This window comes from Chrysochloris asiatica, unplaced genomic scaffold, assembly GCF_000296735.1.
Source record: "Chrysochloris asiatica unplaced genomic scaffold, ChrAsi1.0 scaffold00203, whole genome shotgun sequence".
Classification (NCBI taxonomy): domain Eukaryota; kingdom Metazoa; phylum Chordata; class Mammalia; order Afrosoricida; family Chrysochloridae; genus Chrysochloris; species Chrysochloris asiatica.
Window position 1 is genome coordinate 382,512 of NW_006408721.1, and position 18,348 is coordinate 400,859.

The window sequence follows — 18,348 nt, forward strand, 5'->3', positions numbered from 1 at the left end:
TTTAGGATTCACATTTAGATCTTTAATCCATGTTGAGTTCATTTTTGTATAGGGTGTGAGGCAAAGGTCTTGTCTCAGTCTTTTACATATCGCTTACCTGTTCTGCCAGCACATTTGATAAAGAGACTGTCCCTTCCCCATCCAATGTGCCTACGCACTTTGTCGAAAATCATTTGGCTGTAAGTGGTTGGGTTAATATCTGGATTCTCGAGAATACTTTTTTTTTTGAATGTTTTATTGTGAATTATGTTTACATGGGAGAACATGAGCTTTATGGTTCAACCTAGTAGCAATAGTTTTTGACTTAGCCTCATAATATTAGACTTGAGTAGAGTATATGAGAGAATGTAAGCACTACCCTCAGAAAAACGCTGTTAAAGACTCAATTTATTTTGCTGATATTGTTTGGTAAGCTCTGTGAGGGCAGAAGACTACTCCAGCATGCAGGACCATTCTGGGGGTATACAACAAGCCTGTCAGTTCTCCGGACAGGAGGAGGGATAAGTATTTGACTGGTTGCCCAGGACTCAGCTGCCCACTGTAGGGCTGATTGCAGGACGCTAGGGGACCAGGAATCCCGGGGTCCGCCCGTGACTCTCAGACGGACCACACATCCCAGCGTGCAGCGCGCCCCAGCGTGGAAGTGTAGATGGGCGGCCCCGGGTAGGATGTGGGTGAAAACAGCCGTGAAGGTAGTGCACTCTGGGACAGGTAGTCTTCAGGTCTCACGTTCGCTGGGCTGAGGAGGGCCTAAGCGAGAGGTCCCGCCCCAGTTCCTCCTTTTGTCCACGTTTCACAGCTATCGGCCAGTACCCTCTCCAGTAGCAGGAGCCAGCCTCGCTACGATCAGGTCCTCATTGGTGCTGAGGCTCCACCACTTGGGCCCTACCCGGAAGTACCGCTGGGGAGGCAGTTTCCTAGACTACGACACCGGAAAGCTGGGGGAGGTGCTCCTGGGCTGCCGAGGGCGGAGGGTGGTGGCGGCAGTGGCAGCTTTGGCGCTGGGGACCGGCTTGGTGGCTTCGGGAAAAACAGCTCTTTGCAGGCGGCCACCAGCGTTACTCCGCATCCCGCCCTCCGCTCGGCTCGCAGCCTTCTCGCCACCGGCGTCCAGAGATGTGTTCCACTGGCCGGGCGTAGCAGCTGCGCGTGCGCGGAACCGTGGGGCCATGAGCGAAGCCGGCGGCGGCCCAGGTTGTGGGTCCCCGGTCCCCCAGCGAGCGCCATGGAGCCTGGTAGCGGCGACAGCCGCGCTCTGCCTGGTGTCAGCCACGTCCGTGTGGACGGCGGGGGCCGCGCCCATGAGTAAGGAGGAGAAACAGAAGCTTGGGTAAGGGTGCTTGGCATCTGGGGTGGGTTTCCTTTGAGGCTGGCCTCAGGCGAGGTTCCTGTCATTGCTTCCCGGGAGCGCAGGGGCCGTTCCTTTCACGACTGGGAACAGCTAGTGTTCACTAGCTGGGTGGACAGGGTCCGAGAAGGCGGGGGTCACCGTCCGCGATGTGACCTCGGGGGGCTGTCTGGGTGTCGCCCTGGCCATCGGTGATGTGTTCGGGCCCCTTGTCGACAGCTGCCATGTCAGTGGCCCTTGAAGGGGGCTCCAGATTGTGCCTCAGGCTGGGAGAGTCCTGCGTTTGGCTCTCCTAGGAGGTATGGTGTAGATTTCTCGCCCTAGCGAGCTCCCAGCTAGGAAAATGTTGCTGATAATTACAGTAGTTAAGGAAATCGTGTTTACACCTGTCACGGGAAAAGGACGTTTATTAGAACTTGAACTTTGCACATTTTACTGTTTCAGTGTTGTATGTTGTTGCTGTTAAGTGCCACTGAGTCAGTTCTGACTCACTGCGACCCTATATAGGGTTTCCAAGGAGCGACTGGTGGGTTTGAACCATCAACCCTGTGCTTATCCAACAGTGCCACACTAGTGTTGTATATATTTTCATAATACAGTCATGCTTAACGTCCAGAATGTATATGTTTTGTGAAATATGATGTTATGTGACTTGGACCTTGTGCAGACACCATATGGTAGGCTAGACCTTACTTTTCTTTAAGAATCTCCAACAGTTTGATGCCTTAGCATGCTGAGGGGGCTTTGCTTTTGTGTTTGGTCCTCAATCCACATCATTAACAATTTCTCCATATCTGATATAGGTCCCTCAGTCATTTTCATTAGCTTGGTAAATCTCAGTGGCGCTGATTGTTTAACAGCGTCTAGCATTTTTCCTTTGTTTTTTCAGGACTGTGTTTTCTGTGGAGTACTACATGCCTAACTCACAAGCAGTAGAGCAATAGCATTCACTGATTTTATGCCTTGATGTTGTTTAATCACCTTTTGTTTCACTTTCAAATGATACTTCCCCTTTGCTTTTTGCTACTGCTATAACTAGCACTGGTTTTGCTGCTTTAGGAGCCATGGTGCATTTCACAGTAATGTTTTGAAAGAAAAACATACTGCTCTAACACTTAAGAGATGTGCAATACACAAGATTGGATGCTGCTGCTTGCAAGTTAAAGCATATAGTGCTATACAGTAAACTTTTTAGGTAGAAAGGATAGTGTACTATATACATAAGCCATTAACATAAGCATTTATTATGACTATGAAGACATGTATTATAGGCTATATATGAAAGGACTTCAAAACATTCGTGAAAAATCACCAACACACATTTCCTTTCTGTTTCATTTTTCCATGGACTTGTTGAAACGCCCTTGTATGTACTGTGCTAATGTATACCTGGCAGCTCAATTGCTTTGTATACAAGAGGCATGAGTTACGCTATATGTGTTGCATGCAGGAAGCTGTTGTGTTTACTGTTTCCTATTCTGTGATTGGAATTTCTGAATTCTTATAACCTTGTGGGAACATAGACATACATGTGGTCGGATGTTGCCCAAACAGAAGTTTTGTAGCACATGATTATGTTGTTGTTGTTAAGTACCGTGGAGTCGATTCCGACTCAGTGACCCTGCACAGGGTTTCTGAGGCTGTAAACCTTTACGGGAGCAGAAAGCCTCATCTTTCTCCCGCGGAACAGCTGGGAGTTTCGAACTGCCGACCTTGAGGTTAGCAGCCCGATTCGTAATCACTGCGCTACCAGAGCTCCTGCCCAGCACGTGACGATAGAACAGAATATTTGATGGAATTATTCAAAAGCCCCAATTAAGTATTTCTCACCTCACTCAAAGTAATTTTATTAGTCTTGAAAGTATCACAATAAAAATTGCATTATACACGTTGTTGTTATATGCCGTGGAGTCGGTTCCAACTCATAGTGACCCTGTACAGGGTTTCCAAGGCTGTAAATTTTTATAGGAGCAGAAAGCCTCATCTTTCTCCCTTAGAACATCTGGTAGTTTCGAACTGCTGACCTTGTGGTTCACAGCCTAATTCGTAACCACTACGCTACCAGAGCTCCTTTATACATAATAGCATTTAATTCAAAGCCAGTATTTTTACTGTATAGTGAGACCCCACAGATGAATTTTTAAAAAATCAATAGCTTAGTAGAAAATGGACACAGAGTATTAATAGTTAATTAATAGAAGAGGAAATGCAAATGGTCATTTGATGTGAACATAACTCATCTTCACAAATGTGAAAGATGCATATTAAAACAATAAAATAGCTGGATTTTATCCATCAGATTTGTGAAAGTAAAACACATGCATACTACTGGCTAGTTATGATCTGAGAAAATACTTGATAAGAGTATAAATTACTATTGTTGATTGATTTTTTTCTACCAAAATTTTAATTGTACATATTGTTTGAGTTATCTATCCCTTTTATTTTGGAATTTACCTTACAAAAATAAGAGCACTGTTAATGTGTAGATAAGTATTCAAGGATGTGTGATTTTAAAGAAGGGAACTGTTCCTTGCAGGGAAATAGTTGAATATGGTACAAGTGTATTATAGAATAATATTCAGAGATGTGTCAAAGTAGCTTTCAGTGAAAGGGGTCTCTAGCTGATGCTGCCGCCTGACTGAGAGAATCCTATGGCTGCCTTTCCTAGGAGGCATGGTTTAGAATTTTAGCATTCTTGAACCCCAGCTAGGGAAATGGTGCTGATCTCTCAGTAGTTAAAGAAGGAGGTCCATCATTGGAGGGCTATGTAGTATATGTTGTTAAGTGCTGTTAAGTCAGTTCCAACTCATAGCGATCCTTTATAGGGTTTCCAAGGAATGATTGCTGAATTTGAACTGCTGATCTTGCAGTTAGCAGTCCAGTGCTTATCGTGCAGTACTGTACTAGGACTCCATCCAGTATATTTGTTGTTGTGGTGAAGTGCCATCTAGTCAGTTCCAACCCGTAGCGACCCTGTAGAGGGTTTGTGAGAAACAGCTGGTGAGCTTGAACCGCCGATCTTGCAGTTCAAACAACTTTGCAGTCTGGCACATTAACCCACAGCGCCACACCAGGACTCTTATCCAGTATATAGCACCAGGGAAAAGACTATGCAAATTGTTGAATAATAATGTCACCATTAAAGATGTGCTGCTATTCCATTTTTTTTAGTAGAAAAAAATTAAGCCCAGAAGAGAAAGTGGAAAAATAGTTACATTGTGGGGTTACATTAACTATCAAGCAAAGTGATCAATGTTGTTGTTAAGTGCTGTCGAGTTGGTACTGGCTCATAGAAACTCTGTATAGGGTTTTGGAGGCTGTAAATCTTTACCATAGTATTGTTGTTGTTAAGCGCTCTTGAGTCAGTTCCAACTTATAGTGCCCTGTATCGAAACTACCAGCTGCTCCGCGGGAGAAAGATGAGGCGATCTGCTCCCGTAAAGATTTGCAGCCTCGGAAACCCTGTTCAGGGTCGCTATGGGTCGAAACCGACTCGATGGCACTTAACAACAACAACATAGGACTTTAGAGGAGCAGCTGGTGGGTTTGAACTGCTTACCTTGTGGTTTGTAGTTCAGTGCTGTTCCCTACAGTGTCACAATTGTTGTTAAGTGCCACAGTAAGCCCTAATAGTTAATTGTCTTAAGTTTCAATTGATAAAAGATCCTCTTTACGAATGTATCATTGGTAACTTTTTTTTTTTTTGCTGAATACCCCACTCCGTGCCAGATACTTTACATATGCTAGCTCTATATAATTCTTACCATTTCTAAGTGACATGGATGCATTCCCATTTTACAAATGAGGTTTAATTTCCTTAAGTTTTAATTTACTTAAGGTTGAAATGCTCAAGGCCATAGAATTACTAAATGATGGAGTCTGTTCAAACCCAAGTGTGTCTGACCCCACTCACCCACTGCCAATTCATAGCAACCTTATAGGACAGATAGAACTGCTCCTTAGGGTTTCTTAGGGTGTACATCTTTATGAGTGCAGGCAGCCTTTTCCTCACAGAGCTATTGGTGTGTTTAAACTGCTAACTTTTTGGTTTGCAGCCCATTGCTTAACCCACCATGCCACCATGGATCTTCTGTCTGACCCCAGAGCCCATGTTGTCTTCGCATGGTATACTTCCATAATATTGGTGAGTCAGGTCAGAAGTAGCTTATAAGGATAGCAAATATTTTATTTGGCCACCATTCCTTATTCTTTATTAAAACTTTTTATTTGTAAAACTAATTTGCTCTAAACTTTCACTTAAACTACAACAGAAAATAAAGCAAAAAATTTATTTGAAAAAAGTCATGTGTAACTCATTTTTACCCAAATTACTTTTTAACTGTAAAAGTAGGACCAAATCGACTTAAGATTTCTGCTTAAGTTTTTGAGATTGTTTCAGAAGGTGACATTTCAGTGATTTGATTGGTTCATTTTGATTGCCTTACTCTAGAATAAGGGAGTGTGTTGGCTCCATACAATAAGCCCTGGACTGCAAACCACAAGGTCCACCAACCGCTCCTCGTGAGAAAGATGGAGGCTTTTTGCTCCTGCAACGATTTACAGCTTTGGAAACCCTTATGAGTCAGGCCTAACTCGATGACACTTAACAACAACATCTTGAGAGCAAGAGAGTAAGAGTCTAGAGGTATAAACCACAAATGTGTAATTATGTGACCCCTTTGGGGAATTTTCTAGAAACTGAACTCTGATTCATTAGGTTTACCTGTGTGGTTTTCTTTTTTTTTTAAAGCCCAAATAATGTATGATGTACAACAGAAAATGCTCCATCTCTTTTCCTATCCCCTAAAATAGTTAGAGATACCAAGCAGTTGTTCACTTGCCTGCACTATATAATTTGTGGAATTATTTCCTTGGTTATATGAGTAGACCTAGCCTCTCTGAAATAATTGTTGTTAGTTTTTTTAAGTAGTGTGTTGTTTGTTGCTATCGAGTGGATTCTAGCTCATGTGACCCATGTATACGAAGTAGAACAGCACCATAGGGTTTTCAGGGCTGTGAGCTTTCAGAAAATATCAGTAGGTCTACCTTCCCAGGTGATGCTGGGTGGGTTTGAACCTCCAGCCTTTTGGCTGGTAGTCATGCATTTAACTGTTTGCATTACTGTGTTATCTTTTCATTTAAAAGTAAATAATGAAATCTTAAACAGTCCAATTTCTGCAGTATAGTTGGTAGGCAAGTAACAGAAAAAGCTGATTTATAAATCATTTCAAACTGAAGCAAGACAATTTTGGTCAGTGGATCTGATTTTCAATACATATTTATCTAGCTATAGAAGAGATACGGAGTCCTGGTGTGGTGCAGTGGGCCAGTGCGTCAGACTGCAAAGTCGTTTGAACTGCAAGGTCAGTGGTTCAAACTCACCATCTGCTCCATGGAAACTCTATACAGGGTCGCTATGGGTCGGAATCGACTTGATGGCACTTAACAACAAGAAAAGATAGGAAATTTAATGGAAACATTATTTATATTTAATAATGTTGCCATTCTGCATTTAGATTTTATGTTAAGAATTGCAGTAGGTCCTAGGGGATGCAACTGGATATTAAATATCTCTATTTTGAAAGTATGTGTTATGAAATTTGTTGATTATATGCTGCATAAATGTAAGGATTGGAAAGCAATGTGTCCTCCTTGTATGCAATCATGATTTACTCATAGTTTTGAAAACTGACTGCTTGCAAAGTTTGGTTAGCAAATTGAAGTTGTAACACACATGTCTAGGTACTACCCTCAGTAATTAATAGAAGTTCTGCTGTCATCTTTAATACACATGTCTAGGCACTACCCTTACCAATTACAGGGATTTATACTTCTTAACAGTTATATTGTATTTATTCTATTTCAAGGGAGGACAAACAAAAATCTCTATATTCTTTTTATTGGTATCTGTATTCTAAAGGGATAGTTTTACCCATTTCCCCCTTTTTTAAGCTTAAGTAGTTGGCTAATTTGAGAGATAGTATCGAGATAGAGTCCCAAAATTATCTACATCATTTCTGGATGGCTTGACCCATTGTCTGCCATACATGCAAATACATAGCAATATTTTAGCAAAATGGTGGTAAAGTCTTGTTTTTTAATGACTAGATTTTTTTTTGGATGGTTACTATTAATTAAAAGGTCAGAGTTTAGTTTATTTCACAAGTTTGAGTGTACTTGATTTTGCTAGTCGTTAGAGCCAGAATCCAAAAATTAATGTTTCTTCTGTCTGCGAACTTTATTATTACCAACATTTACTTATCCATGATTACATTTTTTTTTTTAGAATGATAATTTTCATGTAACATGAAGTAAAATAAAGATACAGGAAAGTATAAAAAATATTTTTAATATATTCTTTTGTTCTTTCTGTTAATGATTGAACTTTGGGAATGGTAAGACCTGATAAAATTTATCAAGATACTTTATTTTCCCTTTCTAATTATTGATTCCTAGAGTGGTGCTGTAAGGTAAGCACTAGACTGGTAAGCACAAGGTTGGAGGTTCAAACCCACCAGTTATTCCTCAGGAACTCTATACATGTTTGCTGTAAGTCGGAACTGACTCAATGGCACTTAACAATAACAACAACAACGAAGTCATAACATTAAGGAGCAGTGGTTAAAGGCATTTGGCTGCTAACTGAAAGGTCATTAATTCAAATTCACCAGCCACACTGAGGAAGATAGATAAGGCAGTCTTCTCTCGAAAAGATTTACCCTCTGAAACCCTAAGGAGTCCTTCTACTCTGCCCTGCAGGATCACTGTGTCAGATTCGAAGCATTGGCACTGTGTGGTGGTTGGTGGCTTTGTTGGAGGAAAGACCTGGTGCTCTGTTCCTATGAAGATGGCAGCCTAGGGAAACCCTATGGGATACTTCTACTCTGTCCTCTAGGAGCGCTATGAGTTGGAATTGACAAAAAGCACACAACAGCACAGTCATAGCATTACTAGTTTTTCTGGTAGCCTTCCTTCTTCCAAATTTGAAAGTACTGATTTAAAATATCTTGGTCCCAGCCTCATAGATTCGTATTTAAGAAATCTGGTGTGGTGGTGGTGGTGGTGTGCTGTGGAGTTGGTTCCGACTCATAAGGACCCTGTATAGGATTTCAGAGGCTGTCAATTTTTACAGGAGCTGAAAGCCTAATCTTTTTCCACTGAACGGTTGGTACTTTCGAACTGCTGACCTTGAGGTTAGCAGCCAGACTCATAACTACTGTGCTACCAGAGCAGAAATCTCCATTTTAAACAGTTATCTTGAGGGTTTTGAGAAAGAGCAGAACACACCAATCTCTTTGTGTATTAATGCTTTCATTTTGGTTGTTGTTGTTGTTGTTATGTGCTGTGGAGTAGGCTCCGACTCATAGCGACCCTGCACAGGGTTTCCAAGGCTGTAAATCTTTACAGGAGCAGAAAGCCTCATCTTTCTCCAGCGAAACAGTTGGTAGTTTTGAACTGCTGACCTTGCGGTTCGCAGCCTGATTCTAACCAGTACACTACCAGAGTTCCACAGTAAGTGGTATCAATAATTGTTTATGGGGCTTTTTTTTTTTTTTGAGCTTTACAGCAACATTTTTCCCTCTCAAAACAGATTAAATACTGTGTAAAGAGGAATCGTTTTTCAGCATCAAATTTCCCTCTGTATAACATGTGTCATTCATTAATTTTCACAGAAAAAGTTATCAAGTAAACTTATTTAAATGATTAGAAAAAGTAAAAGTCTGGTCCAGCTCTGTATGGTAAGTTCATGAGTTCATGATGTGTTTCCTGGCTCTGGGTATGTCCCCCTCTAAATAAGTTTTTCTTTTCTGTTTTCTTGGTGTGATTTTATAAGGTATCATTAACTGTTTGAAAGATAGTACATAGAATGCACATAACCTTTTTCCTTTCTTTCTTTCTTTTTTTTTTTAAATTAGGAATCAAGTGCTGGAAATGTTTGATCATGCTTATGGTAACTACATGGTAAGTAGAAACCTTATTTTTCCATATCATTTATATGAGCTGATTGGGGACATCATCAGTTGGGAATTTTGTAACCTCAATAGCCTTTTTTTTTTAAGGTTTTTATTGTGGATTGAGTAAAAGTTTACAGGGCACATCATCAGTTTTACATTCAACAAATCATACACCTTGTTTCATTATAATGATTATAATCCCTTCCATGTACCATCAGTTAACAGTATTTCTCTCTATCCACTTTAGCTTTTAAAAAAAAACACAAAAAGAACACTCAGGCATATATAATAATTTACACCTCCAAAGGGCAAATTCTACAAGTCTGCCTCCTGGCCACCAGCTCTGAGTCCCTCTCTTCCCATGAATCGAGAGTCCTCAGCCACTCCCCCTCTCCATGACCCCATCTCTGCCTCCATGTCTGTTGCTGCTTCTCTGGATCAGGTCCTGCATTCTGCTTGTGCTCTTCTCCCTTGATGATTTTAGGGTCCTCTGTTTCTGGACGGTAAGGTTAACCACTCCCCTGTTTTTGTTACAAAACTTCTACCTTTACAATTGTGACAGTTGCAGTTAGTCATGATAACAGTTATTCACTATTGAATCATACAAATCTTATCCCCATCTCTTTTCACCAGACCCATACAGACAAGATGAAATCTATTCAATGGGGACTCTTTCTTTCCCTCCATACTCTTAAACTAAACTCCCTCTTGAAATCTTGTAAGCCAGTCACTGCATGCCTTTATCGGCCTTCCTCCCCGCCCCCTGTTTTAGGTTGTTGTTGTTGTTAGGTGCCATTGAGTTGGTACCGACCCATAGAGACCTTATGCACAGAAGAACGAAACACTGCTTGATCCTGGGCCAACCTCACTACTGTTGCCACGCTTGAGTCCATCGATGCTGCTACTTGGCCAGTCCATCTCGTTGGAGGTCTTCCTATTTTTCTTTGACCCTCCACTTTACCAAACATGATATCTTTCTCCAGCGACTGGCCCCTCCTGACAATATGTCCAAAGTATGAGGGACGAAGTTTGGCCTCTTGGCCTCTAAGGAGCACTCTGGCTGCACTTCTTCCAAAACAGATCTGTTGGTTCTTTTGGAAGCCCATGGCACTTTCAATATTCTCCTCCAACACCATAACTCAAAAGCATCAATTCTTCTGTGGTCTTCCTTATTCACTGTCCGTCTTTTGCATGCATATGAAGTTATTGAAAATACCGTGGCTTGGATCAGGTGCATCTTTGCTCTTCAACACTTTAAAAAGGTCTTGTGCAGCAGAGTTGACTAATACAGTACATCACTTGATCTCTTGACTGCTGCTTCCATGAGTGTTGATAGTTGATCCAAGAAGAATGATGTCCTTGACAATTTCCATCTTTTCTCCGTTGATAAGAATGTTGTTTATTGGTCCAGTGGCGAGGATTTTTGTTTTCTTGACATTGAGATGTAATCCATACCGAAGGCTGTGCTCTTTGATCGTCATCAGTAAATGTTTCAAGTCCTCTTCACTTTCAGCAAGCAAGGTTGTATCATCTGCATATCGCAGGTTGTTAATGAGTCTTCCTCCAATCCTGATGCCCTATTTTTTTCATATAACCCAGCTTCTTGGATTATTTGGTCAGCATACATCATTTGGACAGAGGCTGGATGATAGTTTATCACTTGTAAGCAATAGTTTTCTTGATAGTTGTGATTGTTATATGTTATACCATTGTATGTTATTATATGTTGGTGGCTCCGGAAGCAGCTGAACGTCTTGAATTAGAAAGCAATGGATTTCTTGCTTCTGCTACAAATTCCCCTAGCTGTAAGCCTTCCATCCTTCTAAATATTCCTTTATATGTAGTTCAGAGTTCTGGGACCATCCCCTGAGCCTGCTTGGTCCAGTATTCTGTGTTGTTGCTGACGGAGCTCCTCACTGCACGTCCACCCAATCCACCATCTTGTTTGTTCTACGCTCAATAGGCTTTTTTCAAGAAAGGAAATCTTAGCACCAAGAAAACAGGGTAAACATAGAATAATAGTATTCCTGTTACTGGTTCTCAGGAAACCAATTTATTTGGTGGTGGTGGTAATAGTTAAGTGCTGTGGAGTTGGTTCCAACTCATAGTGCCCCTGTACAGGGTTTCCAATCCAAGGCTGTAAGTCTTTACAGGAGCAGAAAGCCTCATCTTTCTCCCGTGGAACAGCTGGTAGTTTTGAACTGCAGCTTGCAGTTTGCAGCCTGATTCGTAACCACTATGCTACCAGAGCTCCTAATTTAGTTGGTAGGTAAGAATAAATTGAAATTAGAGTATGAAACTTTATAAAGTTTCTTTTGAAGTTACAGTGTTTATTGTGTGCTCTATATAGCTAGACATGGATGTAAAAATGAGAAAGATCTTATTTCTGGCCTTAAAGGAAGAAATTTCTTAATTAAAAAAAAGGATTTGTGATATTATTTTAAACATTTTGTGAAGAAAACGAAGGAGCCTTAGTGGTGCAGTAGTTAAGCACTGACTGGGCTGCTAACCAAGGCTGATATTTCAGACTTACCAGTCTCCCTGACTTATTCTTCAGAATCGACTTGACAACATATAACAATCACAACAATCAAGAAAACTATTGCTTACAAGCAGTAAACGATCATCCAGCCTCTGTCCAAATGATGTCCTAGCTTTCTAGGTATACTGATACATACTGTTCTAAAATGTCAAGTGCTCACTTAAGATGAAAAAAGTAGCAAGTAAATTATATTCTTCACAAGAAAGTTTTGTATGCAAATTTTCATAGTTTTTGAGTTTAGTCAAATTGCTCTGGTAATTGTTGTTATTAAGTGATGTTGACTTGGTTCAGACTCTTAGAGGCCCTATATAGGGTTTTGAGGAGCAGCTGGTGAGTTTGAACTACTGACCTTGTGGCTTGCAGTCCAGCAATGATCCTTCAACACCACACCAGAAATCCATTCTGATAATTACTTCTTATGATTTATTCTGCTTTAAATCATTTTTAACCAATTCTGGGACTCTATTTTTCATTATGTATTATCTTCTTATATCATTACCTTATCTATGAACATTTAAATGTATTGACTTTATGCATTTTTATATTTAAAACATGTTTCATACCTGATAATCCTTGTTCCATTTTATATTGTGCACTTTTTGAGAGTATGTGTTGTCCTTAGTAACTGTTTTAAAACTTGATGGTGAAGAAGTTTTAGATATTTAAAACCCAATTAAAAATTTTTAATTAGAAATATAGTTTATTCTTTCTCAAGGCCTTAGCCTTTCCCTAAATTTTCTTTCAAAATCATTTATCCTTGGTTATTTTAGTTTTGATAAAGTATAATTTAGCACATTTAGACTGCTGGCTTTGAGTTGAGCAAGCATATGCATGTTACTGTCTCAAACTTCAGCCGTCTCATAAATGTATATATTTGGTTGCAAAGTTCAATAAAATGGTACATAGATGCATCAGCTCAGTATATCTTGCTATGAGTAGAATACTCTCTTTATAAAGCATGATACCTTTAATATCTAGTCTCTTATAATGTATAGACAGCAGTTGTTGTGAAGTGCCAATGAGTTGGTTCCAACCCATAGCGACCCTGTATAGGGTTTCCAAGGAACAGCTGGTGAGCTTGAACTGCCGATCTTGCAGTTCAGATGGCTTTGAAGTCTGGCGCATTAACCCACAGTGGCACACCAGGACTCCATAGACAGCAGTAAGCTCTATTAATACGTTAATACAATTATATCATTTTAATAATTAATAATACACTTAATTACAAAATGCATCTGTGACAGAGCAGGTACCAACCAAGAGCACCTTTCCAAGGGATTGGTGTTCCAGTTCTTGTTGGAACCTAACTGGCTTTCAGCTATAATTTACTTTGTAGGAGATCTAAAGCAGAAAGATTTCAACTCCAAAGACTAACCACTGGAATTAGCATCCTTTTCCATTTTTCTGGTGGGGCCACACTTACCTGTTGTCTAAGTAGTATAACACATATTTTTAAATGTTGAACTATTTTACCCATGAGTGAGTCTTATAATGTACTTGTGCTAGCTTAATCTGTGTGAAGTTTATAACCCAAGATTTAGTCTAGAATTCAACTTCACATTCTTAACTAACTTGACATAGTTCTAAAATATTTAATAGACTCCAAGTGGTTTGCATTTGTTATTTGAAGTCTGTTGAAAACATTTTCCAGTTCCTGTACTCAGAAGGAGTCCTGATATGGCTCTGTAGGATAAGTACTGGACTGCTAACCACGAGGTTGGCAGTTCAAACCCACCAGCCACTCTTCGGAAACCTTATCTAAGGTCGCTATGAGTCAGAACTGACTCAACAACACTTAACAACAGTAACAACATCTCTACTGTTTATTAGCTTGGACCCTAAACAGATCATTTAGCCTCTCTGAGCATCATATGTCTGTGTAAAGTAGGGATAATTGGGGGCACAGTAATTAGGCACTTGGTTGCTAACCAAAAGGTTGGCAGGTCAAACTCATTCAGTGGCTCCTTGGAAGAAAGACTTGATAATCTGCTCCCATAAAGCATAGGAAACCATGTGGGGCAGTGCCACTCTGTCACAAGAGGCTACTCTGAATTTAAAACAAAGCGATGATACAGAACAACATTAATAACATTGTAGACTAAAATTTTATTTTGAATTTGGGGGCCAATAAATCTACTTTGTTATAGTTAGCTGCCTACTTTGCTAAAATGTAAAATACTTGACACATGGTAGGCTTCTCCTCATGTCTCACTGGCTCTTTTGGTATTACTCTTGAGTCTTGTCTATGATTAGATCAATTATTTTTAACCTTTCTGGTTCCTAGGAAGACAATTGTATTTTCCAAAAATAGGCCATGTAATACAATTCAGAACAAGAATTCTGGAAATACAGGACTACCTGCATGTGAATGTCTTGGCTCTGCCTTCACCAGCTGGGTAATAATGGAAAAGTTACTTAATCTCTTCATCTCTATAAAATGGAGATAGAGAATGGTTTGCCTGCCTCCCAGCATTGTTGGGAGGGTTAAGTGCATATTGTTACTGTTCTTCGAACTAATACTTGGCAAATAGGAAGGAGTCCTGGTGTGGCATTGCAGGATAATGCACTGGACTTCAAGGTCAGTTTGAACTGCAAGTTTGGCGGTTCACGTCCACTAGCCTCTCCTTGGAAACTCTGGACAGGCTATGAGTCGGAAACAACTCAACAGCACTTAATAACAATAACTAATAATTATTATCATTATTATTCATTCTCTTTCTAATGTTGAAATTGTTCTCCTTAGGTTCATCTTGGAATTCGTCAGAACTTGTTCCCTAGATTATACATAGAAATTCATTCTTTCCTGTTTGGGGCATATACCCTTTAAATTTATTTATTCTTTTCCTAATTTTTGGTCCCTGAGGTTCTATTATTCTGTATAACACTGTTCTGTCAGTTTTAGATGAATTGCATCATCTCTGTTCATGGAGTTACACTGCCGGTGATTTTCTCTTTTATCAGTTATTGGCATAACTGTTAACTTTTTAACAATTGTGCTTGACAGATTTCTAGTCTCAGTCAGACTGCACAATTCATCCACAGTGTATTGTACAGATGGCGTTCCCTTCCCCAAATAACATGAAATTTGATGTTTGTTTTGGCAGTTTTTATGTGACCACATTTAATGCTAGATGACAGTCACTTTAGGTCTTCTGTGTAGTATGTTTTGAGTATTTGTGCTGAGTTCAGTTTGCAGATCAATTTTTTTTTTCAAGTTTTTATGGTGAATTGTGTGATATTGTGAGAGAACATAAGTTTTATACTCATCCTATCTTATTTCATTTAATTGCAATGATTACAATCCCCTACCCTCTGTGCATCATTATTCAACAGTATTTGCTTGTATTCCCTCTGTTTTTTGTTTTTGTTTTTTCTATGTACACCAAGATACTCAGGAATGTACCGTCATTCAAACAACCAAAGGGCACACTCTGCAGGCCTGCCCCCCAGCTGCCAGCACACAGCCCCTCTCCCTCCATGAGTCTAGAGTCCTCACCTGTTCCATCTCTCCATGTCATCATCTTGCAGATAATTTAAATGACAGAGTGACTTATATTTGGACTGCCTTTTTGAATTTGAGATCTGTGATCTGGTCTTTGTCTCCCTATTTCTTCCTGTTTATTGTAGACAACTCAGAATGTTACATGAGTAAGCAAAAACTACTTTGGTAGAGCTCTTTGCATTACAAATAAACTGGAAGAGTTGGCAGGCACAGTTTCCCTTAACTTGTAGGATTGTACCTAGTAACTCAGTTCAAATGAACCAGTTTTTGTGTGTCATTGAGTTAATTCTGACTCAGTAACCCTATAGGACAGAATAGAACTGCCCATTAGAGTTTCCTAGAATACATTCCCCACCCCCCCTCAGGTATTTCAAGAGATGCTAGATAGGCCTTTATCATTCAAACCAAAGGACCTGTTAAAAATTTTAATTTCCTTTGGATTTCTAGATTTATGTATTTCCTTCTTTTTAAAATGTTTCTTTTTAATAATTCATCAAAAAGAGTAATTCATTACAAAGTAGCTTAGAGGTGGTACTCATGCCTTAGATTGGACTCTTTTTGTATAGACCCTTGTGGGACTACTTTGTGTTAGCCATTGTTTCATGGCATCTCCTCTTAGAACATTCTAAAACTCTACCAGGATTGCACAAGAAATTTTATAATATCCTCTCATTGTTTTATAATCAGAGTTGGATATTCTGAAAAGGATTCTAACTCAGTAGTAGTAGGGTCTTTTAGTTCAATCAGCAGTAAAACCAATTGCCATGGAGGCAGTTTCAATCCATGTGTATCAGAGTAGAAGTGTGCTCCATGGGATTTTCAGTGGCTGATTTTTTGGAAGTATATCACCAGGCCTTTATTCCAAGATGCTTCTGGCTGGATTTGAGCTTTATACCTTTGGTTAGCAGCCAAGTGCATAAATTATTTTGTCCACTAATAAGTGTGGAGGTATACCATATTTTTCTCAAATAACATGCCCGTATAAATAAAATGTCCACACATATAGCCCATGGAAATGATGAAATTGAAATCATTCTGTCATAATACACATTTTTGTGTAAAAATGCAGTAATTTACAAATATAAAATTTCAATTTTATGTGTCTTACTCTCAAGTGTTAACAAATGTATACAGTTGTTAAACCATCAGTACACTCATGATATAGAACATTTTCATAACTCCACTAAGTTTCCTTGTATCAATCTCTTCTTCCTACCTCCTACCAGATGCAGTGTGTTACCATAGTTTTCTGTGTTCTAGGATTTCATATAACTGGTGATGTATGTAGTTGATATAGTTCTTTCATTTAGCATAATGCTTTTTAGATTTACCATGGTTGTTAGATGCATCAGTGGTTTCTTTCTATTTATTGCTTAGTAATATTCAACTGAATTTTTAGAACACAGTTTTTCTGTTCACCAGTTGATTAATATTTGACTTTCTTCTGGATGGTGCTGTGGACATGTTAGTGAAGTTTTTGTGTGAACATGTATTTTCATTTACTGAACCACCTAGAATGGATCAATCACTGGGTCATGTGGCTTTAAGTGTAACTTTAAAAGAAACTGCCAAACTTTTCTAAAATGACTGTAACATTTTGCATTCCCCACCAGCAGTGTATACAATATTTAGTTACACCACTTTCTGTCCAACACTTGGTATTGTCAGTCATTAATTTTAACCATTCTAGATGATGGTTGAGGAGTCCTGTTGGCACAGTGCTCTTGCTGCTAATCAAAAGGTTGGTGGTTCAAACCCATTAGTTGTTCTGCTGGAGAAAGATGTGGCAGTCTGTACTGCTGTAAATATATGCAGCCTTGGAAACCCTCCCGTCAGGTGACTGGATGGCAAATGAAGTTGAAAATCTTTCCATGATTTTATTTGCTTTTTATATATTCAAGATATCAGGCTTTACCACATATACTATGCATATTTTTTCTTCCAAACTTGGTTTGCCTTTTAATTTTCCTAAGTGTTCTTTGATTGCAAAGTTTTACATTATGATCACATGTAATTTATCATCTTGTTCTTTTATGGTGCATTATTTTCATAGCCTGTCCAAAAAAACTTGCCTGGTCTAAGGTCGCAAAGATGTTCTGTTTTCTTATACATGTTTTCTAGTTTCAGCTTGTTCATTTAGTTCTGTGGCCAAGTTTGAGTTGATTTTTTTTTTTTTTAATGTGGTGTTAGCTGCCTTTGAGTGACACTATGCACAACAGAAGAAAACACTGCTCTGTCCTTTCCATGCTCACCATCATTGCTACATTTGAGCCCATTGCTGCTGTCACTATGTCAATGCATCTTGTTGGAGTTCTTCCTCTTTTTCATTGGCTCTCCAATTTATCAAGCATGCCGTCTTCTCCTGGGGCTGGTCCTTCCTGATAGCATGTCCAAAGTATGAGATGAAGCTGCTTCCCATACTGACTTCTAAGGAGTATTCTGGCTCTACTTCCTCCAATGCAGATTTTCTTTTGTTCTTCTGGCAATCTTTAGTACTTTTAATATTCTTTCTCAGTACCATAATTCAAATACATCGAGTATTCTATTGTCTTCCTTATTCATTGTCAAATTTTTCACATGCATATGAGGTGATTGAAAACACCATCGCCTAGGTTGTTGTTGTTGCTGTTAAGTGCTGTTAAATTTGTTCCGACTCATAGCGACCCTGTATAGGATTTCCGAGGAGTGGCTGGTGAACTTCAGCAGCTGATCTAGTGGTTCAAACTGACCTTGCAGTCCTGCGCATTAACCCACAGCACTCCACCAGGATTCCATGGCCTGGGTTAAATACACCCTAGTCCTGATATCTTTGCTCTTAAACATTTTAAAGCAGTCTTGTGCAGCAGATTTGCCTAATGAAATAAGTCGTTTGACTTGCTGACTGTTGCTTCTCTGAATATTGGTCTGGATCCACGTGAAATGAAGTCATTGACAACTTGAGCCTTTTCACCATTTATCATGTTATTTATAGGTCAGGTGGTAAAGATTATTGTTTTCG

The 18,348-nt window shown here is 39.5% G+C and overlaps 1 protein-coding gene and 1 pseudogene across 2 annotated transcripts in view; one reads left to right on the plus strand and one right to left on the minus strand.

Moving 5' to 3' along the window:
• The window catches only part of LOC102822004, a 17,988-nt pseudogene extending 16,817 nt beyond the window's left edge, over positions 1–1,171 (minus strand).
• Positions 970–18,348, plus strand: part of EDEM3 (ER degradation enhancer, mannosidase alpha-like 3) — a 96,997-nt gene continuing 79,618 nt past the window's right edge. Inside the window, exons 1-2 of one of the 2 annotated variants that reach the window (XM_006872524.1) lie at positions 970–1,330; positions 9,268–9,313. In XM_006872524.1, the coding sequence (XP_006872586.1) occupies positions 1,170–1,330; positions 9,268–9,313 (207 nt within the window). In that variant the 5' untranslated portion in view covers positions 970–1,169. The remainder of the gene's footprint in view (positions 1,331–9,267; positions 9,314–18,348) is intronic. The other variant, XM_006872525.1, reaches the window with a different exon arrangement.